The 22,801-nt window shown below is 39.9% G+C and overlaps 1 protein-coding gene across 1 annotated transcript; it reads left to right on the top strand.

Annotated features, from left to right (window-relative positions):
• The first annotated feature begins 3,029 nt into the window (after window positions 1-3,029).
• On the top strand, window positions 3,030-21,465 carry LOC139324453 (vomeronasal type-2 receptor 26-like). Its single transcript, XM_070954164.1, has 8 exons — window positions 3,030-3,098; window positions 4,098-4,224; window positions 8,281-8,545; window positions 10,504-10,588; window positions 10,673-10,795; window positions 11,462-12,115; window positions 15,262-15,388; window positions 20,555-21,465. Exons 1-8 carry the CDS (start codon window positions 3,030-3,032, stop codon window positions 21,463-21,465), a joined length of 2,361 nt encoding a protein of 786 aa, XP_070810265.1.
• The last annotated feature ends 1,336 nt before the right edge of the window (window positions 21,466-22,801 follow it).

Consider the following 22,801-nt stretch of genomic DNA (forward strand, 5'->3'; position numbering starts at 1 on the left):
CCAATTGCACTGAGAAGTTCATTTCATAACCTAGATAACTGCCCTGCATCTTTTCTTTGAACAATCATCTTAGATGATTATTCTGAGTCTTAATCAGAATAGTAAGGGATAGCTAATCAAGAAAAAGATATTAAAAATATATTAGTGATATCATGTGCATTAATCTTAAAAATGAATGGATTTAAGTCCTGCATTTTATGAGCTTCACAGCATCCCTGTCAAAAGGAAAGAAAATGCTTATTTTATATCACTTATAACAGTGATGAAATTCATTTTTTTTTTATTTCTGTGTGTGTGGCTTGGTGGGCATGGAAGGGGAAGGATACTGTAAAATCTCCATTTCCACCTCACTCCAGAGGAAGGATACTGCAAAATCCCCATTCCCTCCCCACTCCTTGGGGAAGGATATTGCAAAATCTCCATTCCCACCCCACTCTGGGACCAGACAGAGGTGGTATTTGCTGGTTCTACAAACTACTCAAAATTTCCGCTATTGGTTCTCCAGAACCTGTAAGAACCTGCTGAATTTCACCCCTGACTCATAACATCAAACACATTCCTGGTACATGTGAAGCCAAAAGTTTATCATCTTTGTGGGTGTTTTGCGATGCTGTTAATAAAAAACTAAGGGATAACATGAGTGCCTTATTTGCCACTTCTCCCAATATTCTCCCTCATCATACAGGAAAGTCAAATTAACATCCCTTTCCACAATCCTGAAAGTTTGAGAGCCAATATTGTGCAGCAGGTAAGGTGCTAATCCAGAAATAATGGAGCCAACTCTTCTTTCTCTCCTTTAGTCATGAAAGCCTGGGAGATATGTTGTTCTGGAAACTGGGGAGACATGTTTGAAGTTGGTGATGTTGGAGATCTTCTCAGCTTCCCTGAGAATAATTTAGTCTTATTCATGATGACTACTGTCTCGCCATTGATGGCTTCTTTAAGAATTAATCTTAATTATTATTCTTGAGCTTTAGATGACATCTAATATTTTCCTACTGAGATTAGTGCATTGATTATTTTTGCTTTAGTTTGATGGTGAAATCAATAATTGTAGACATCCCATTCATCGTTGCATTCATCTGGGTGTATCCATGCATTGTTGTTATCATAGTCAGCCACTCAGACATTTCTGACCCTCAGCTACTCTATGGATCAGCACTGCTCAATAAATAAATGAACAAGAATAAAGTTTTTGATTCATTTGTTCAACTGGGGTCTCTTTATTTTTAGGACTTGTGTGGAAAACATATTATACATTAATTATTGATTTAGGCTAGTGGTGGGATTCAAATTTTTTTACTACCGGTTCGGGGGGGGGGGCTTGCTTGGTTGGCATGGCTTGGTGGTCATGTGACTTGTGGGTGTGGCTTGGTGGTCATGTGACTGGGTGGGCATGGTTTGGTGGTCATGTGGCTGGGTGAACGTGGCCATATTGACCTCACTGACTTCTTTGTTCTAATGAATGACCTGCAGAAAGAAGATGTACAAAAAGGAAGTTATTAATTTTGTGCACTTGATACTTAAATAAGAATAAAAGAAGTACACAAAACAATAAAAGAGGTACATAAGCAGGGGTGGATATTATTATTATTATTATTATTATTATTATTATTATTATTAGTCATATTTCTATGCCGCCCACTCTCCGAGGACTCTGGGCGGCTAACACCAAAGACGGTATACTAAATAGCATATTTCCCCCAACAATCTGGGTCCTCATTTTACCCACCTCAGAAGGATGGAAGGCTGAGTCAACCTTGAGCCGGTGAGATTTGATCCACTGATCTGCTGAACTAACAGTCAGCTGAAGTAGCTGCAGTACTGCACTCTAACCACTGCACCAACTTGGCTTCTACTTACCTTTACTACCGGTTCACATGCGTAAAAGCGTTTTGATGATGTCGGGGTCTTCCGCCAGTTTTAACGAACCGGGGGCAACCCACCACTGTACACAATTACTCACATAAAAGTGTTATTTGCCTTTAACTTTAAGATGTTTCCACATCGTTCTTTCATTGGCGCCCTCCTCACTTGCAATTTTCTTTATCTTGACTTGAGGATCATTGCTTTGTGATGATGTGCTCTCAACCATTTTTGGATGGTAGGAATAGAGTCCCATTCTTTTAGAGGTAGGCCAATTACACTAATGGTCTTCAGGTTGGTTATGTTGGAAACAGGTGAGTTCTGTGTTCTGAACATATGACATTCATTTTTGAAAAACCCCTTTCCGCTTCTGCTGAACTCACAGCAATTGTTCTGACAATATCTTTAGCTTTTTTAATACTGTGAGGAATTGCACAGTTCTTTGAATCTTTTAAAACATTTTCTATGAAATCTCTATGATCGTTCATATTAATTTCGTAATTAAAAATGTCACTAAATTCAAGCAATTGTTCTTCAGCTTCTGTCCATGGAACTACTACTTCCTCAATATTCCAATAATCTGGCTCCAAAAAAATGAGAAAATTGATGTTACCCTTTCTTTCTTTCTTCTTTCTTTCTTTCTTTCTTTCTTTCTTTCTTTCTTTCTTTCTTTCTTTCTTTCTTTCTTTCTTTCTTTCTTTCTTTCTTTCTTTTCCTTCCTTCCTTCCTTCCTTCCTTCCTTCCTTCCTTTCTTGTTCTTTCTTTCTTCTTACTGTACACATTAATAAATCTTTGCATGTCAAGCATTTAATTTTGTATTCTATTTTCTTTCCCAGCCTGCATCTCTGCTTCTTTGCCATGATAATCCTAATTTAATTCCTTGCACCATTGCTACTATTCTTCCAAAGACTTTTGAAAGCTTTTAAAAATCTAATCACTTAAAGGAGCATTGTTCAGATATATCTTTTTCCATGACCTTATATATTTGTTGTCTCTCCATCTCAGCTACACTACTTTTTAAGACAAGTGTCATTTAACAACAATGTGGGGGGGGGAGTTTTCTGTGAGCAAACTGGGGAATTGGAAGTTGGTTTGATATCGTCAATTGGGTCACCTTCCCCAATCGGTCTTTTGTTAGAATTAAAGTGGGAAAGATTGATCCTATGGCTTTTCCAGAAAATGTGTTCACCATTCATGAAGATGCTCTTGTCTGGCCTCATAGATTCAATCAGGTAGGTCTAGGGTACATTTATAAAATATCTGAAATAGTTCATCATCATCTTCCCAAGTAACCAGATTGAAGTGCAAAACCACCCTTTTATGCAAATTCTATAATTATCCCTTGTGTTTTCTCCAATTGATAAAGTACTTTGAAATAATAGCTAAATTTCCCAGATTCACGTCATTTTACACTGTGAGATGTGAGATGGGCAGCATATAAATTTAATAAGTGAATAAAAATGAATACATTCTTACATGATAAAATCCATATAAACTCATATATTTCTGGCTATATATTAAAACTGTGAAGATATTTGGTGTTTGTCACCCTTCCTTCTACCCAATACTCTTTCTTTCCAAAGCACCTGAGGGCAGGACAAGAAGCAATGGGTGGAAACAAATCAAGGAGAAAAGCAACTTAGAACTAAGGAGAAATTTCCTGGCAGTTAGAACAATTAATCAGTGGACCGACTTGCCTCCAGAAGTTGTAAATGCTACAACACTGGAAGCTTTTAAGAAGAGATTGGCCAACCATTTGTCTGAAGTGGTGTAGGGTTTCCTGCCTAGGCAGGGGGTTGGACTAGAAGACCTCCAAGGTCCCTTCCAACTCTGTTATTTTGTATTCTGTATTCTTGTGAATTAGTCAAGATAGTACTGTATCTGTGGACATAACGTGCTTCTCTCTTCTACTATACTTGTGCTTAAATATGTTGATAATCTTTTAAGAAAACTTCAGAATTTTTTGCTTAAAATGCTCTACTAATGGTTGTGTTGGCTTTGATTCTACCATCTTTATGAAGACATGTATATGGATTTGATTGATTAAAGACATGTGCTGCATCCTTTCATTTTGGATAGATGCTAGTCCAAAGATAAGTCTTTTTCCATGTACAGTTCCATGTCTAGTCAAATGTATAAGGAATGTACTTTATGATATTGTCAACCCATTCTTAATTGTAGCTATAAGACTGATTGACAACATTCAAAATATCTCTGTTCTTTTTTTACAGATACAGCCTTTGTCTGTGTGCAATGACCATTGTCCTTTAGGTCATTTTAAAGCAGAGAAAGAAGATCAGCCATTTTGCTGTTATGATTGTTTTCCATGTCCAGCAGAAAAAATTTCAAACCAGGAAGGTAAGAAATGTGGGATAGAAATGTTTCTAAGAATAATAGCTACAAATTCTATTTCCCCTAATTATTTCTGGCCCATTTTGGGGTAGCAAGAAGGATATGATCAACATTACTAGTGATCTAAAATGTTGAAGTCCACAACTGGAGCCTGGAAATAACCATATTTCATTTCTAAGATATTTGAAACTATTTTCATGTGCCAGTAATATCTATGGAGATTCTCAGTCATCCAGGTCATGGTTGTCCCAAAGGTGCTTTTTCAAGAGGCAACTGGACTTTCTCGTTTTTCTTTGAAGACATTTTGCTTCTCATCCAAGAAGCTTCATAGGTGTCAGAACTGAAGAAGCTTCTTGGATGAGAAGTGAAACAACTTCAAAGAAAAACCAGAAAATCCAGTTGTCTCTTGAAAAGGCATCTTTGGGACATGTGCCAGTAATGTTGGCATTCCTCCATTTACATTGCAATGAGTTGGCCCAGGAGGGTGTGAAAATGTTCTATCTTTTACTGAGCAATCTTCCTCAAGTGGTCTGGAGCCTTCCAAAGTTTCCTTCAATCTCTAGGTTTCTTTCATTAACCTTTTTCAGATTGGGAATTATAGGCAGTCAGGGAGGCCTCCGAATGATAAAACATCTCTGAAACAAAACAAGTTCCTTTGTTATGGTTCAGGCATAATAGATCCATAGTACCAAATGTGTGGTAGTAGTCCTCATTTATGACGGTTCACTTAGCAATCTTTCAAAGTTATGATCTACCTAGGGTTCCAATGGTCAGGGCTTCAGCATGGTCATGTGTCTGAACTACAGGTGCTTGGAAACATGGCAACATTTATGGCCATTTGCATACTTTCCATGTTCATATGAATGTGTTTTATGACAGTTTTCCCAAGATTTACTTCTGGATTTTGGCAAAACAGTACCCAGTGAACCATTTGTTTGCTTAATGACCATGGCATTCACTTAATGACTTCAGGTTCACTTAATGACTGCTGCAAAAAAAAAAGTCAATGGCTTTATGACTATCATGCCTTATGACGATGATTGTCAGGCTCCATTACAGTCATAAGTTGAGGACTACCTGCATCTTGTTTAATATTTTTTGTTTAATACATTTTTAAACCTTACTTATTTTTAAGCACAGTATTAATTGAGACTTATAAATATTAAATCTACATGAAACAACTTTAGAGCAGGCCCCAAAGATTTAAGTTTACAGGTTTCCCTAACAAGGGATATTATAACACTTTACCCCAAATTTCTGGTAGTAGCTTATCTTCATAATACTGTTCAGTTGTAAAAAGGTAAGTATGGAATTATTCAAAACCCTTTGGAAAATAAATAACTAAATAAATCCTCAATGAGTCTAAAGCTTTCATTTTCAGATATGATTAATTGTTTTGAATGTTTCAAAATCCAAACAGATTTCCAAGATTCCTCCATCTCAAAATATATAATTTTCCTATCCTATGAAGAAACATTGGGGATCAGTTTAACTATGTTTGTTCTTTGGTTGTCATCTTGTGGGATGATTCTAGGACTTTTCCTCCCCCAGAAGACTCATATAAACTAAAGGAATGCCATTCTTTCTGTTGATAGTTGAAGAAGCTACATTCCAGGGGAAAAACCCTCAGGGATCCTTCCCTGGGCATGTAGTCAGTTGGCTATCTTTTTACCAAAGTCATATTTAAGTGATTGTCCATTAGGACACCAAGGTTCCTCTCACAGTTATTGTTTCTGAGCCAGGTTTCACCTAATCTGTATTTGTACCTTTGGTTTTCCCTGCCTAGGTGTATAACCTTGCTTTCCTCCATATTAAATTTCATATTGTTGGATAGGGCCCATTGTTCAAGTCTGTCAAGATCATTTAGGATCCTGAGCTTGACTGACTAGCATCAGTCTTCACGGAAAAAGAAACTATAGCCCAACCTACCAAAAATCTAACTAAAATATTACTGCAAGATAAGACAGACAAGAAATAAAAACTATGATAAGCAATGGTAAGAGAACACCTGTCTGATCTTGATGAATATACAGTAAATCACTGGGGCCTGGCAGATTACATCCCAGAGTTCTGAAGGAAGAGTACTGGGTCTAAAATGGAATCTTGTGGTACCCACTGCTTACTTCCCTCCATATAGATGTAGTACCATTAAGGACTACTCATTGAGTACAATTTGTCAGCCATTTACAAATCCATCTGGTGGTGATACTTTTTCTAGCTCACTAAGAGTAGGTTGTGGTCTACTTTGTTGAATGCATTACTGAATTCTAAGTATACTATGTCCACAGCATTTCACTAGTCTACTAATTTAGTCACTTTGATTGTTTGGCAAGATCTGTTTCTAACAAACCTGTGCTGGCTTCTACTTACTGTACAATTTTATTTGTTTTCAGATGTTCACAGATCTGTTTTTTGATTATATTTTCCAGTATCTTCCCAGGTATTGATGTTAGGCTGATTGGTCAGTAGTTTCCATGGTCTGTTTTTTTCCCTTTTTTGAAGATGGGAACCACATCAGCTCTTTTCCAGTCCTCAGGTGCTCTAGGATTTTTGACAGATATGGTACAATGATTCTGAGATAATATCTGCTAATTGTGTTTTCAATAAGTTTGCTGATATGAACCATCTGAGTTCCAAAATATTCCAAAATTGAGGAATGACTCATGCTGGAACTGGTAAAGTGTTACCCGACAAGGACAAATTAATTTAAATAAATGTTCCATATATACATATATATATACATACATATATATATATATATATATATATATATATATATATATATATATATATATATATAAATTTTCTTACTTCTTCGTAGGGTTTATGTGTGTTTTCTTCTAGCCAGGTTTTCCCTACGTAGCCAAGGTTTTTTTGTAGCTCCAGCTCAGTAGAATCTCATCTACTCGGTTCTGGGCTTTTTTCTTTTCTAACACCTAGCAAGCTCTCACTGCTAGGTGGGAGACCTAAATAGATCCATTTCTAGCTCGTTAGCTGTCATCAGTAGGCCACACCCATATCCTCCCTGTAAAGGCATAGTATCAATTTTCTTACTTCTTCGTAGGGTTTATGTGTGTTTTCTTCTAGCCAGGTTTTCCCTACGTAGCCAAGGTTTTTTTGTAGCTCCAGCTCAGTAGAATCTCATCTACTCGGTTCTGGGCTTTTTTCTTTTCTAACACCTAGCAAGCTCTCACTGCTAGGTGGGAGACCTAAATAGATCCATTTCTAGCTCATTAGCTGTCATCAGTAGGCCACACCCATATCCTCCCTGTAAAGGCATAGTATCAATTTTCTTACTTCTTCGTAGGGTTTATGTGTGTTTTCTTCTAGCCAGGTTTTCCCTACGTAGCCAAGGTTTTTTTTTGTAGCTCCAGCTCAGTAGAATCTCATCTACTCGGTTCTGGGCTTTTTTCTTTTCTTTCTTAGATGACAGCTCTTTCTCTGATGACAGCTAACGAGCTAGAAATGGATCTATTTAGGTCTCCCACCTAGCAGTGAGAGCTTGCTAGGTGTTAGAAAAGAAAAAAGCCCAGAACCGAGTAGATGAGATTCTACTGAGCTGGAGCTACAAAAAAACCTTGGCTACGTAGGGAAAACCTGGCTAGAAGAAAACATATATATATATATATATTATAAAATTCCTTATTTATTATTTGATTAATTTCAGGATTTAACTTTATATGGATAATTATAGACCTCTCTCTTATTATTTCAGTATAGTTTGGGAAAATGCCAGCTGCCAATTGTGCGAACTATAAACATGCTGAAATCTGGTGTTATTTTAAATTTTAGAATTCCAGGTTGGTAATTGTTTTTCCATCCCACCATAATTATGAAATAAACACAATTAATGTTATCTCTTACTGGCCTACAAATATTCCCTATTGGTACTAGGATAATTCAATAGTTAGCTATACTAATACTTTATATCTCACACAGAGGTGATACTAGATACAGATAGGGTTACACTGCTGAGATAACTGGGGGCCAATATTGAAGAGTTCTGGCTTTAGATCAGATAAATGTTACCCTTTTAATACCAATATTCAAATGTGAACATAGGAGCAGATACCTTGGGAAACGGCAGAAAATCTATCAGACAAAGTATGTTATTTATGGCACTGATGATAGTGATAGGAACTCTGTCCTATACCTCAAGTAAGGTTTCCATTGCTAAGTGTTCTGTTGGTGAACCTCTTTCAATTCTCCACAAATATTATCAGCCAGGCAATTTTATCATTGCAGGAATTTTCTCCCAGATCCACATTTTTCTGAATCCAATCAGTTTTCAGAAGCAGCCTTCAGAGGAATGTTTTGATGACCTTGTGTAAGTAGGTTTTATATATGAGATGCATGCTATCTTTGACCAGGTAAAGTTCTCCAATTACTTATGTGATTCTGGGATGCTGTACTTAAATCAACAATTTGGGACAGAAGAGGGAAGGAAACAATGTAGAACATAGGGGGGACCTCAAAGTTCTTCTACTCCAACCCTCTGTTCAAGCAGGAGACCCTGTACCATTTCAGACAAATGGTTTTCCAGTCTCTTTTTGAAGGCCTTCAGTGATGGATCACCCACAACTTCTGAAGGCAAGCTATTCCATTGATTGATTGCTCTCATAATTAGGAAATTTTTCCTTAGTTCTAGGTTGATTCTCTCCTTGGTTATTTTCCAACCATTGTTTCCTTTCTTGCCTTCTGGTCTTTGGAAAATAGTTTGACCCCCTCATCTGTGCAGGAGCCTCTCAAATATTGGAACATTTATATCAAGTGACCCCTAGTCATTCTTTTCATTAGACTAGTCATACCTGTACCATTCTTCATATTCTTTAACCTCCAGCCCCCTAATCATTTTGTTGCTCTTCTCTGGACTCTTTTCAGAGTTTCAACTTCATTTTTATAATGAAATAAAAATATAAAATAAAATATTATTTTATCATGTTAACTTAAAAAGGTAACGGTTCCCCTAGCACATATGTGCTAGTCGTTCCCGACTCTAGGGAGTGGTGCTCATCTCCATTTCAAAGCCGAAGAGCCAGCGCTGTCCAAAGACATCTCTGTGGTCATGTGGCCAGCATGACTAAATGTTAAAGGCACACGGAACGCTGTTACCTTCCCACCAAAGGTAGTCCCTATTTTTCTACTTGCAATTTTTATGTGCTTTTGAACTGTTAGGTTGGCAGAAGCTGGGACAAGTAACGGGAGCTCACCCCGTTACACGGCACTAGGGATTCAAACTGCTGAACTGCCAACCTTTCAATTGACGGTGTCTTAGCCACTGAGCCACTGCGTCCCATGTTATCTTATGTTTACATTATAAGGAGTCTTTTCAAACTTCAATTCAAGTCTGTGCTTAAGTCCTTATACTGTATGTTGACTTTCATTTCTTGAACTTTGGAGGAGGAGTCCCCAAGATGGTTAAAGATGGAACCTTAATAACTGTGAAGAGGTGAAAATCAGGAATACAGTAGCTGGAGAGAAAAAATAAACAACTCTTTAATTCTCATATTAGTAGCAATAGATTCAAAGCTTATTAAATTCAATGAATTCAATTAAAACATGAAAAATACAGAAGGGGAGAGAAAGAGAGACAGACAGACATGATAGGACTATCATTCACATCTTTTGGTCAAATAAATTTGTTTTATAAATTGGGGTGTTTTAAATTGGGCCAAAGTATTTAATGTATTTTAAATGGTTTTTAACGTTTGTATTATATGTATTTTACTTTTTTGGCTGTTCACCATCCTGAGTCCTTCAGGAGTAGGGCGATATATAAATTTAATTATAAATAAATAAATAAAATAGAAGTACAAGAAGACCAGACCGTCCTTCATCACAGAAATTTTCTATGGCAAGATTGAGGTTGATTGTTCAGGTCTATTATTAAAAACGTGTAAAAGTGTAAAAATATTTCTATCTTTAGTTCATCTTGTCATCTTGTTATGTTGTCATGTCTTTCAATAAAGACTATTAAGTACATGAACCACCTTGAATAAGAGCATGGATTGATATAGGGATAGGTAGACAGCCACAGTACTGCCACTAAATATGGTATCTTCAATATTTTATGTAAAACTGAACATCTGTACCTGTAAGAATGAAATATTTTGGAACTATTTTGTGTATGAAAAATATCTTCGTAACTTCCAAAACGTGTTCTATGCAGTTGACTCAAAATGCTTGTTTTCCACAGATTAATTTTTTTATAGCAAAATGTCTAGATGGAATGAGCATTACCATCTAGAAAATACGTCTAGCCTTAAACTATTTATTTTAATATAGGGTGTTTATTCAGAATTATCAACATATCCTGGCCTTGGCATTTGCTGTGAAGGAAATCAATGAGAATAATCAACTCTTACCCAATGTGAGTTTGGGCTTCCACATTTTAAACAGCCATTTCTTTGCTAGATGGACCTATCTTGCTTCTATGGAACTTCTATCCACACAGGACCAGTTCATCCCAAACTACAAGTGTGATATTCACAATAATATTGTGGGTGTCATTGGAGGACCTAATTCTCAAGTCTGTCTTCACATGACAAATATCCTGAGCATCTACAAAGTTCCACAGGTAAGCAACATGCATGGAAAGATGATGAGAAAGACTGAGGTTTTGTAAATGTAAGTAGGAGTTTGGACACCACAGGTGTTACAAAATGGAAAGCTCCAAAGAGAAGGAGAATAGTAATGCAGTCTTACTACATGGTTAGATTTGCTTAGGCATAAAACAGTGCTGTGAGAATTATGTGTTTAGCAGAGTGCCATATTATGGAAATTTTACCATGGTTTTACCCTAATTTAATATTTTATTTTGTGTATTGTTTGTCCACATACTTTATGCAGACCTATTTGTTATTGCTTTATTCAAACTTATATTTTTGTTTGTATGTATAATGTGTTTTATCAGTGTTGTGTATCAGTGATTGCATGATCTTTGTAGACGCCATACACTAAATAAAATAAATAAGAAACCTTTCATTTTCAAAAGATTTATTGCCATGATGTTTCCGTATATCCCATGTATTTCTATCCTAAGATCATTTATGGCTCTTCTCCAACAATAAATGACAAAACCAAAGAAGATTTCTTCCACCAGATGTTTCCAAATGTGATCCATCACTATATGGGCATTCTTGAGTTACTACTGCATTTCAAATGAACCTGGATTGGTGTGATTGCTTCAAATGATGACAATGGAGAATTATTTGTACAGGATATACTTCCCATTTACTCTCAGAAGGGTATCTGTGTAGACTTCTTAGAAAAAATACCTCAAATATCTTTTTCAGGTGATGTTGCTGAAACTGCAGTGGAATGGTTTGGCTCGTCACATATTGTCACCGGAAGTAGTGCCAATGCCATTATCATACAAGGCGAAATACACACTATTAGTGTCTTGAGATTGCTATTCCACTTTTCTCAGTTTCATGATGTAACAACTGAGAGCCGAGTGTGGATTATGACAGCCCAGATGGATTTTACTTCTCCGGGATTTCAAAGAGATTGGGACATACATTTCCTTCACGGGACTCTGTCGTTTGCTGTTCACACAAACTATCCTAGAGGATTCCAGAAATTTCAGAAGGAAAGAAACCCTCTCTCAGAAAGTAGAGATGGCTTCATCAGAATCTTCTGGAAAGATGCTTTTAAGTGTGACTTCTCAAATTCCACTGTAGAAGAGCGAGATGAGGAGATCTGCACTGGGGAGGAAAAACTGGAGACTCTACCTGTGACCCTATTTGACACCAGCGTGTCTGGCCTCAGTTATAGTGTCTACAATGCAGTTTACATTATGGCATATGCTTTGCATGCAATAACTTCATCCACCTCAAAACAGAGAGCAAAGATGAAGGAGATAAGACAAAAAGGACTACATGAACAGCCATGGCAGGTACCATGTGTACAAATATAGAATGGTTTTACTTTGTTGAGAAGAGATATTAAACCAAGTGATCATATTAATGTAGTTTATTATCACCAGAAATGCCAGGAAGGAGATTTAAGACAATTATGAAAGGAAATCACCTTCTCCCCCACCCCACCTCTCTCTCTTCATTGTTTTTATTGAATTACAATTCATAAACATTATCAAGTTCTTAATCAATATCAATTCAAGTTACATAGAAAAAAATAGGAATACCAAAATGCTACTAAAAAGTAAATAAATAGATGTTGTACATGTACAGATTAACCATACAGGTGAAGTATTGTCCACATATTATACTCTATTGCTATTGAGGTAAACCATAAAATCAATTAAAATCTGATGAAATTGTGATTACTGACTCAGATATCTCCTTATTTTAACTTTATCTGTTCCTTTTTTTTTCTAATGTGGCAATTAAAGAGGCTTGTTAATCCACATTTCAACTATTACGTTATATTGAGTTTTCCAATGTCATTTTAGCTGCTGTTATTAAAGAGATAACAAGTTCCTTATTTATAAACCTGAGATTTGGTCCTGCAAATAAATTTGTTAAACTTAACTTGGGGGAACATTCAATTCTTTCTTTATTCATGGTACTTATCCCCATTTTTTATCAAAAGGGTATAACTTTACCATATGATCACCACAAAAGTAAAAAAAAAAAACCCACCTTTTTTGACACTTTCTCAAGATTTAGAAGAAATATTTTTTTATATAATTATGCCCTAATCTGTCTGGAATCAAGTTCTAACAATATATATTTTTCCACTGTTGTTCTCACATTAAATCTTAGATAATTTCTGCCAATTTGTCTCCTGAATGAAATTTCCAAGTTCAGTATGCCAACCTGCATTTAAATGATGGGGTGGCTCTCTTATTTCTAATTGAAATAATGATCTATACATTTTACAGATTACACACTCAAAATTGATATATAAAGTTATGTTGATGAACTGCCTGCATTTCTATTTAAATTAATACCAAACTAACCATGATAACTTATCACTTATTAGTTGCTCTATCTGATCTTTATGGAGAGGTTCATCAGCATAGGTTTATGTCAATTTGAGAATTTAAAATTTCTCTTCTCTCTCTCTCTCTCCCTCCCTCCCCCCCTTTCTCTCCATTTGGAATGCCAATAGATGAAATATGTAAAATGTCAAACATGTCTTCCAAAATGGCATATTTTGCTGCAATAAAGGCATTTACTTTCTCAAATGTGTCATCCCAGCTTTTTAGTTGATGTCACCATGCTGCCTGAATAGATCAAGTGCTGTCTTCTCCTTCTCCCTGTCCCTGTCCCTGTCCCTCTCCTCCTCCTCCTGTCTGTGCAAATCCACCTCAACCATGTTTAATGTGTGGTCTCTGCAGATCAGAGGACCCAAAATACTTTACTTCATTCTAAAAAATTCAACTTCATGAAGCTTTAGGATTTTCATCAATCCACAAACATTTATTATATAAAATAATTTAATAAATATTTATCTAATATAGATAGATTATTAGGGAGAAAACCTATGAGATTGCTAGGAGTAAAAATGATTTGATAGCATGGATCAATCAATGTCAAATATGAGCAGCAACAATAGCAATACCTAATCCAATCAATGCTTTGGGGTAGGGGTCCATTTTGACCACTTGGGGAATTCTGCTTAGATAATTACCCAGGTGTTTCAACTGCATTGGGACTATTCTGAATGTTGTCTCATGGCATCATTTTCTCTCCACCTTCTCCCCAATTTAGCTTCACAAGTTTCTGAGAGGTACTTTCTTTAAAAACAGTGCTGAAGAAAATATTTCCTTTGATGACGATGGACATATAACTTCTGGATTTGATATTTTCAACTGGGTCATATACTCAAATAATACATTTACAAAAGTCAAAGTTGGATGGGTAGAGACAAATTCTTTCACTTCCAAATCACTCAGCATTCAGGAGGATTTCATTATATGGCCCAAAAGATTTAACCAGGTACATATTTGTGTAGATTTGCAGAGAGTTCAGTCCCCATTTTGAATATTTAAAAAGCAAGATAAATATAGCTCCCATACTTTAAGTCCTCTGAAATTTTAATAGTTGACTCTGTTCCCCGTTTTTCAATGCTATTTAGGTGGTTTTGTTTGGGTGGTCTTGTTTCTTTAAATTATGTATTTTTAATTCTTATAAACATCCCTGAGAAGTTTGGAATTGGGTAGCGAAAGAAAGAAAGAAAGAATGAAAGAAAGAAAGAAAGAAAGAAAGAAAGAGAGGAAGGAAGGAAGGAAGGAAGGAAGGAAGGAAGGAAGGAAGGAAGGAAGGAAGGAAGGAAGGAAGAAAGGAAGGAGGTTTTACTTCTCAAATCAAATCTTTAACGTGGTAAATTAGGGGGACCTTGAATTTACTTTATACGTTTGAATCCCCAAAACAAGCGAGAAGTGATCATCCAACAAATTTTAAGTAATCCTGGCTTAAGAAAAATAAACTGCTGATGCTTGTGGCAGATTTAATATATTTTTTTTAAAAAAACCCAGGTAAGTAGGAATCTGTCCCGTGAGTCCTGAATATTCTAATAATGGTAGGGTTAATGTGTCTGTAACATAGACACTAGAGAAACTCATGTGTCCAGAGTTACAAGGATATTGCTACTGCAAGGAGGGAGTCTTCCTATATTGATCTACTAGGATGGCTAAGGGAGGGTATGACATAGTGTCTTAGTGAAGGCCCTTTTGTGCCTAGGGACTTCTGATGCATTCAAGATGTAGGAGGTGACCAGGCTGAGTCCAAAGGAGGGGTTAAGCACATGGTCAGTATTCATACTCATAAGAGATCTAAATCCAGCCCACCTTGAGGTCTGTTGACGCTTATCTACCACCCATTTGTTTTAACTGTTAGTAGTTCAGATTATTGGATAGAGTGTTAGCATGCAATAAACCTGTATTGAATTACTCTGGCTCCTGACTTCTTACGTTTGACACAAGCAATATATATACAGCAGCAAACCAGTTGCTTTGTATATGTTTGTGTTTCTGTAGGAGGAATTCCTCCCTGGCATGAGTATCCTATTTGCAAAGATCATTGCAGTCATAGCATGTCAATAACACCAAACCAATTCTTCATTTCTTTCATTCAGGGAAGACCACGTTCTATATGTAATGAAAATTGCCATTCAGGTTCAAGTAGGGCCAAAATAGAAGGAAAGCCATATTGTTGCTACAAGTGCCTTCCATGTCCAGAAAATAGGATTACAAATCATAAAGGTAAAGCAAGTTATATTTAAAGAACTAACCAGTCCATGCACATGAGGGTAGAAGAGTATTCAGAAAGAGGGGTTCTATTAACCTATGTATGAATGAAATAAAGAATGTATGAATGAAATAAAGCAAAACTTTGCACCTACTTCCTAAATAACTTCCCATGAACCTGAGGAAGAAGAAACATTTTAATATCAGCTGTAAAACAGCTAGAAGTCCAGAGAATGTTGGTAAAATCAATAGAAGATACAATGTGCAATCATACGTTCTGAGGCTAAGGCTCTACCTTATTAAATACTTGCTGAGTTGCTACATCCAATTAAATTCTTTTCTTGGATATTGGCTCTTTCCAGTCACATATATATTGCAATCACATACACATCCAATCACAGCCGCCCCAGGCGCCTGATGGATCCTGATAGGTTCCAGACGGAGCTTGGGCCAATTCCTGATGATCTGGCACACGACTCGGCCGAGGACCTAGTAGCTGCCTGGGACCGGGCGGCTGGTGGGGCCTTGGATCGAGTTGTGCCTTTGCGGCCTCTGACCCGGTGTCGATCCCTCGCGGCTCCTTGGTTCACCGAGGAGCTGAGGGAGATGAAACGCCGGAAAAGACGCCTTGAGAGCGGTTGGAGGGCCAGTCATGCTGAATCTGACCGAACACTGGTAAGGTCGCATATTAAGACCTACCTAGTGGCGATAAAGACGGCAAAGTTCAATTACTTTTCCGCCTCTATTGCGTCATCAGGGAATCGTCCGGCTGCCCTGTTCAGGGTAACCCGCTCCCTGCTCCACCTGGGAGCGCGGGAGGATCCCTTGGAAGGCAGGGCGGAGGATTTCGGACAATACCTGCATGACAAAATCGCTCAGATCTGGGGGGACTTGGACTCTGACTGGGTAGATCAGGGCAGGGTGACGAGGAATAGTCTTGAGAATGTTATCTGGGAGGAATTTGATGCTGTGACTCCCGATGATGTGGACAGGATTTTGGGGAGACTTAGTGCGGCCACATGTTTACTGGACCCGTGTCCGTCCTGGTTGGTACTGGCCTCCCGGGAGGTTACACGAGGCTGGCTCCAGGGTGTTATCAACGCTTCGTTGAGTGAGGGTTACTTCCCCACGGCCTTGAAAGAGGCAGTGGTGAGGCCTCTCCTCAAGAAGCCGTCCCTGGATCCGGCAATATTGGCTAACTACCGTCCTGTCTCCAACCTTCGCTTCCTGGCGAAGGTTGTTGAGAGTGTGGTCGCGCGACAGTTCCCGCAATTCCTGGAGGAAACATCCTATCTGGATCTGTTCCAGTCTGGTTTCAGGCCTGGGCACAGCACGGAAACGGCATTGGTCGCGTTGGTTGATGATCTCTGGAGGGCTCGGGACAGGGGTTGCTCCTCTGTTCTGGTCCTGTTAGACCTCTCAGCGGCTTTTGATACCATCGACCATGGTATCATGCTGCACCGGTTGGAAGAGTTGGGGATGGGGGGTACCGTGTTACGGTGGTTCTCCTCCTTTCTCTCTGAACGGTCGCAGTTTGTGTTGGCAGGGGGGCAGAGGTCGACCTCGATGCCTCTTATATGTGGAGTGCCTCAGGGGTCGGTCCTCTCGCCCCTCCTGTTCAACATTTATGTGAAGCCGCTGGGCGAGATCATTCGTGGCTTTGGGGTGAGATACCATCAGTACGCTGATGATACTCAGCTGTACCTCTCCACCCCAGGCCACCCCAATGATGCCCTTGAAATGATGTCCCAGTGCCTGGAGGCTGTACGGATCTGGATGGGGAGGAACAGGCTCAAGCTCAACCCTTCCAAGATAAAAGCAGCGAAATGTAGTTATTTTGCTGCTCTTATTGCGTCATCAGATAATCGCCCGGCCGCCCTCTTTAGGGTGACCCGCTCCCTGCTCCACCAGGAAGCGCGGGAGGACCCCTTGGAGGGTAGAGCCGAGGATTTTGTTCAGTATCTGTATGACAAAATCACTCAGATTCGGGAAGATTTGGACTCCGACTGGGTAGTCTCAGGGGGAGAGACAGGGGCAGGTCTTGAGAATGTTATCTGGGATGAGTTTGATCCTGTGACCCCTGAGGACGTGGACAGGATTCTGGGTAGACTGAACGCGACCACTTGTTTATTGGACCCGTGTCCTTCCTGGTTAGTACTGGCTTCCCGGGAAGTGACACGAGGCTGGCTCCAGGGGATTATAAATGCTTCGCTGAGTGAGGGTGACTTTCCCGCCGCCTTGAAAGAGGCGGTGGTGAGGCCTCTCCTCAAGAAGCCTTCCCTGGACCCGGCAATGTTGGTAAATTATCGTCCGGTCTCCAATCTTCGCTTTGTTGTGAAGGTTGTTGAGAGTGTGGTCGTGCAACAGCTCCCCCAGCACCTGGATGAAACGACGTATCTGGATCTGTTCCAGTCGGGCTTCAGGCCTGGGTACAGCATGGAAACGGCATTGGTCGTGTTGGTTGATGATCTCTGGAGGGCTCGGGACAGGGGGTGCTCCTCTGTCCTGGTCCTGTTAGATCTCTCAGCGGCTTTTGATACCATCGACCATGGTATCATGCTGCACTGGTTGGAAGAGTTGGGGGTGGGAGGCACTGTGTTGCGGTGGTTCTCCTCCTTTCTCTCTGACCGGTCGCAGTCTGTGTTGACAGGGGGACAGAGGTCGACCCCGAGGCCCCTCATATGTGGGGTGCCACAAGGGTTGGTCCTCTCGCCTCTCCTGTTCAACATTTATGTGAAGCCGCTGGGCGAGATCATCCGTGGTTTCGGGGTGGAGTACCATCAGTACGCTGACGACACTCAGCTGTACATCTCCACCCCGGATCACCCCAACGATGCCCTTGAAGTGATGTCCCGGTGCCGTACGGATCTGGATGGGGAGGAACAGGCTCAGGCTCAACCCATCCAAGACTGAGTGGCTGTGGTTTCCGACGTCCCGATATAGTCAGTTGACGCCATCACTGACTATTGGGGGCGAATCATTGGCCCCCACGGAGAGGGCTCGCAACTTGGGCGTCCTCCTCGATTCACGGCTGTCTTTAGAAGAGCACTTGACGGCCATGACCGGGAGGATTTTTCATCAGGTTCGCCTGATTCGCCAGTTGCGTCCCTTTCTGGATCGGGACTCTTTACGCACGGTCACTCATGCCCTTGTCACCTCCCGCCTGGACTATTGCAACGCTCTCTACATGGGGCTCCCCTTGAGGAGCACCCGGAGGCTCCAACTGGCGCAGAGTGCGGCCGCGCGGGTGGTAATGGGAGCGACATGGCGTTCCCATGTAACACCTCTCCTGCGCGAGCTGCACTGGCTCCCGGTGGTCTTCCGGGTGCGCTTCAAGGTTTTGGTTACCACCTTTAAAGCGCTCCATGGCTTAGGACCCGGGTACTTGCGGGACCGCCTACTACCACCAATAGCCTCCCACCGGCCGGTACGCTCCCATAGAGAGGGGCTCCTCCGGGTGCCATCAGCCAAACAATGCTGACTGGTGGCCCCCAGGGGGAGACCCTTCTCTGTGGGGGCACCTACTATCTGGAACGAGCTCCCCCCAGAGATACGGAGGATCCCGGATCTGTGCACCTTCCGCCGCGCCTTAAAGACCTTACTATTTCACCAGGCCGGCCTGGCCTAATTTTCCCCCTCTTTTATAAAAGATTTTTAAAATTTTAAATATCTTTTAGTATTTATATATTCAATTTTAAATTGGTTTTAAAAGTTTGGGGTTTTAAATTTGTCAGGGCCAAAATTATTTAATTTGATTTTATTCTATTTTTTAAATTTTGTATTGTATGTGTTTTTATTGTTTGGCTGTGCACCGCCCTGAGTCCTTCGGGAGTAGGGCAGTATAGAAATCTAATAAATAAATAAATAAATAAATAAATAAATAAATAAATAAATAAATAAATAAATAAATAAATAAATAAATAAATACTGAGTGGCTGTGGTTCCCGGCATCCCGATATGGTCAGTTGACTCCATCACTGACTATTGGGGGCGAGTCTTTGGCCCCCACAGAGAGGGCTCGCAATCTGGGAGTCCTCCTGGATACGCAGCTGTCCTTGGAGGAACATCTGATGGCTGTAACCAGGGGGACCTTTTATCAGGTTCTCCTGATCCACCAGTTGCGGCCCTTTCTTGATCGGGATTCCTTGTGCACAGTCACTCATGCCCTCGTAACCTCTCACCTTGATTACTGCAATGCTCTCTACATGGGGCTTCCCTTGAGGAGCACCCAGAGGCTCCAACTGGTCCAGAACGCAGCAGCGCGGGTAGTGACGGGAGCAGCGTGGCGCTCCCATGTAACACCGCTCCTGCGTGAACTGCACTGGCTCCCACCTTTAAAGCGATCCATGGCATAGGGCCTAGCTATCTTCAAGACCGCCTACTGCCACCGACGACCTCCCACCGACCCGTGCGCTCCCACAGAGAGGGCCTCCTCGGGGTGCCATCAGCCAAACAATGCAGGCTGGTGACCCCCAGGGGGAGGGCCTTCTCTGTGGGGGCACCTACCCTCTGGAATCAGTTGCCCCCTGAGATAAGGAGAATCCATGACCTCAGTGCCTTCCGCCGTGCCCTTAAAACTTTCTTTTTTCAACAAGCCGGGCTGGCTTAATTTCTTTTTAAGGGTTTTTTAATTGTTCTGTTTTGCTTATCGTTTTAATTAATGGGGCCAAATCTATATATATTTTAAAATGTGTTTTAATATTTGTATTTGATGTTTTTATCTGGCTGTTCACCGCCCTGAGTCCTCAGGGAGAAGGGCGGTATACAAATTCAAAAATAAAAATAAAAATAAATAAATAAATCTACTTCTGCCATATCTCCGATTGAAAAAAACCTAACAACTATAATTAAATTTGCTGAATTTTAAATTGAATTATGACAAATAATATTGATCTCATTTTAAATCAGTTCCAATATTCAGCGAATTAATCAAAGAGGGATAAAAATAAACGTTAGTTTGAGTTGGGTTCAATTCTGTGCATGTTTACTGACCATATTATAGAAGTGATTTCAGTCTGCCCAAAAGATTTTTAACTCTCAGGCAGTCTCCCATTGAAGTATTAAGGAGGCCCACTGGACTAAACGTCTTCTTTCAGAATTACCCATGTTTTAATTATTGCAGAATATTCTATATTGTCCTAATAGCAATTCATTTACTCATTCATTCATTCATTTTTTCAGACATGGATGATTGTATACCATGCCCCAAAGGACAGTATCCGAACAACAACCATGACTCATGCCTTTCAAAACAGATAGTTTTCCTGTCTTATGAAGACCCATTAGGGACCAGTATGGTCATTACCACAATTGTCTTTGCTTGCATTGCCACGGTGGTTCTTGGGATCTTCATCAAATACCAGGACACTCCCATAGTCAAGGCCAACAACCGGAACATCACCTACCTTCTCCTCATCTCCCTTGTGCTCTCATTCCTTTGCAGTTTGTTATTCATCGGACAACCTGAAAAAGTGACCTGCCTTTTACGACAAACTGCTTTTGGGATTGTCTTCTCAGTAGCCATTTCTTGTGTGTTGGCCAAAACCATCATTGTGATTTTAGCTTTCATGGCTTCAGTGCCAGGATCCAAGATGAGGCGATGGCTAGGGAAATCATTAGATAATTTCATTGTTGTTTCTTGTTCCCTTGTTCAAGTCATTGTTTGCACTGTATGGCTTATAACTTCACCCCCATTCCCAGAAGCTGATATGAATTTAGTGGCAGATAAAATCATTCTAGGATGTAATGAAGGTTCTACTGTGATGTTTTACTGTGTCTTGCTATACCTGCTTTTCCTTGCCATTGTTGGTTTCAGTGTGGCTTTCCTAGCCCGGCATTTACCAGATAGTTTTAATGAGACCAAGTTCATCTTCTTTAGCCTGTTGTGTTTCTGCAGTGTCTGGTTGTCCTTTTTTCCTACCTATCTCAGCACCAAGGGCAAATACTTGGTGGCTGTGGAGATCTTTTCCATATTGTCATCTAGTGCAGGACTACTAGGTTGCATCTTTTTCCCCAAATGCTTTGTCATTCTACTAAGGCCAGATCTGAACAATAAGAGGCAGTTACTAAAAGGCAAGAAAGAAGAAATATAATTTTAAGCTAATGTTTCAATGAATAATATACAGGTGATCCCCCTTTAACTACTGCCATTTAAACAACATTAAAACATTTAAACCAGAGGCGGTATTCAGCAGCTTCTGACCAGTTCTGGAGAACCAAATTTTGAGCAGTCCGGAGAACCGGTAAATACCACCTCTGACTGGCCCTACCCCCATCTATTCTCTGCCTCCCAAGTCCCAGCTGATTGGGAGGAAATGGGGATTTTGCAGTAACCATCCCCTGGAGTGGGGTGGGAATGGAGATTTTACAGTATTCTTCCCCTGTCATGCCCACCAAGCCACACCCACAGAACTGGTAGTAAAAAAATTTAATCCCACCACTGATTTAAACGTTTGTAAAGCAAAGGGAAGCTGAAATCCATCTGTGAACAAAGTTGCGGTTTTAGTTGACAACCACTTCTCTTAAAGACCAAGTTGCTGCTTCCAGTTGTGATCACTAAATGACAACTACCTGTATTGAATAGTCAATGAAAAACACTCAATAATTGGAACTGGTTTAGAATAAAACAGGGCAGGCCATATTGGACCTGCCACATTATGTGTATGGATCATCGTTGCTTCACAAACTTAGTTGGTTTCCAGTTGGTTTTAACTGCAATTTAATGTGCTGCTTCTACCAATAAAGCCCTCAAAGATATTTAGTATTTGAGGGACTGCCCATCTGTAAATTTCTGCCTATCCAAAATGATCAAGTAGAGTGATTTCTTTGGTAAAACTGGGCCAGCTATTGGGACTTATCCCAATAGCAATAGCACTTAGACTTATATAGTGCTTCATAGTGCTTTTACAGCCCTCTCTAAGTGGTTTACATAGTCAGCATATCGTCCCCAACAATCTGTGTCCTCATTTTACCCACCTTGGAAAGATGGAAGGCTGAATCAAGCTTGAGCCTGGTGAGATTCAAACTGCCAAATTACTGCATTCTAACCACTGCAACATCACGGCTCTTATACTGTTTCTGTTGCATAAATCTTTGAAAACCTGGCAGTTTTCTCAAGCCTTTGGCTGGAGGGGGGAGCATTGTATCCCTATTGATTGTTCTTTGGTGAATTACATATGCTTTATTATAGATGTGTCATTTCTTCAATCTGTGTTATCATTCTGTTTTTATGAATTTACAGTATATAACCATTTTTTAAAAAATATTTTTATTGAACATTTTCTCACAAATAAAAGATAACCATAAAGTAATACAATGCGAAATTGGAAAAAGAAGAAAAAAGTGAACCAAAAGTGTGAAAATAAGTAGCAATAGAAAAAAAAAGAATAGAGGTATAAAGAAGCAACTTCCAATCTTGTTCACAGCAGT

Source organism: Pituophis catenifer, unplaced genomic scaffold, assembly GCF_029215685.1.
Source record: "Pituophis catenifer annectens isolate HBS135680 unplaced genomic scaffold, rPitCat1.0.hap2 SCAF_15, whole genome shotgun sequence".
Taxonomy (NCBI): domain Eukaryota; kingdom Metazoa; phylum Chordata; class Lepidosauria; order Squamata; family Colubridae; genus Pituophis; species Pituophis catenifer.

Bases quoted from the DNA above. Each gene is read 5' to 3' on its own strand.
- LOC139324453 (XM_070954164.1), top strand. From the start codon at position 3,030: ATGGCTTTTCCAGAAAATGTGTTCACCATTCATGAAGATGCTCTTGTC. The intron at 8,546-10,503 runs GTAAGTAGGTTT...ATTTTAATATAG, and splicing joins GAATGTTTTGATGACCTTGT to GGTGTTTATTCAGAATTATC. The intron at 15,389-20,554 runs GTAAAGCAAGTT...TCATTTTTTCAG, and splicing joins TAGGATTACAAATCATAAAG to ACATGGATGATTGTATACCA.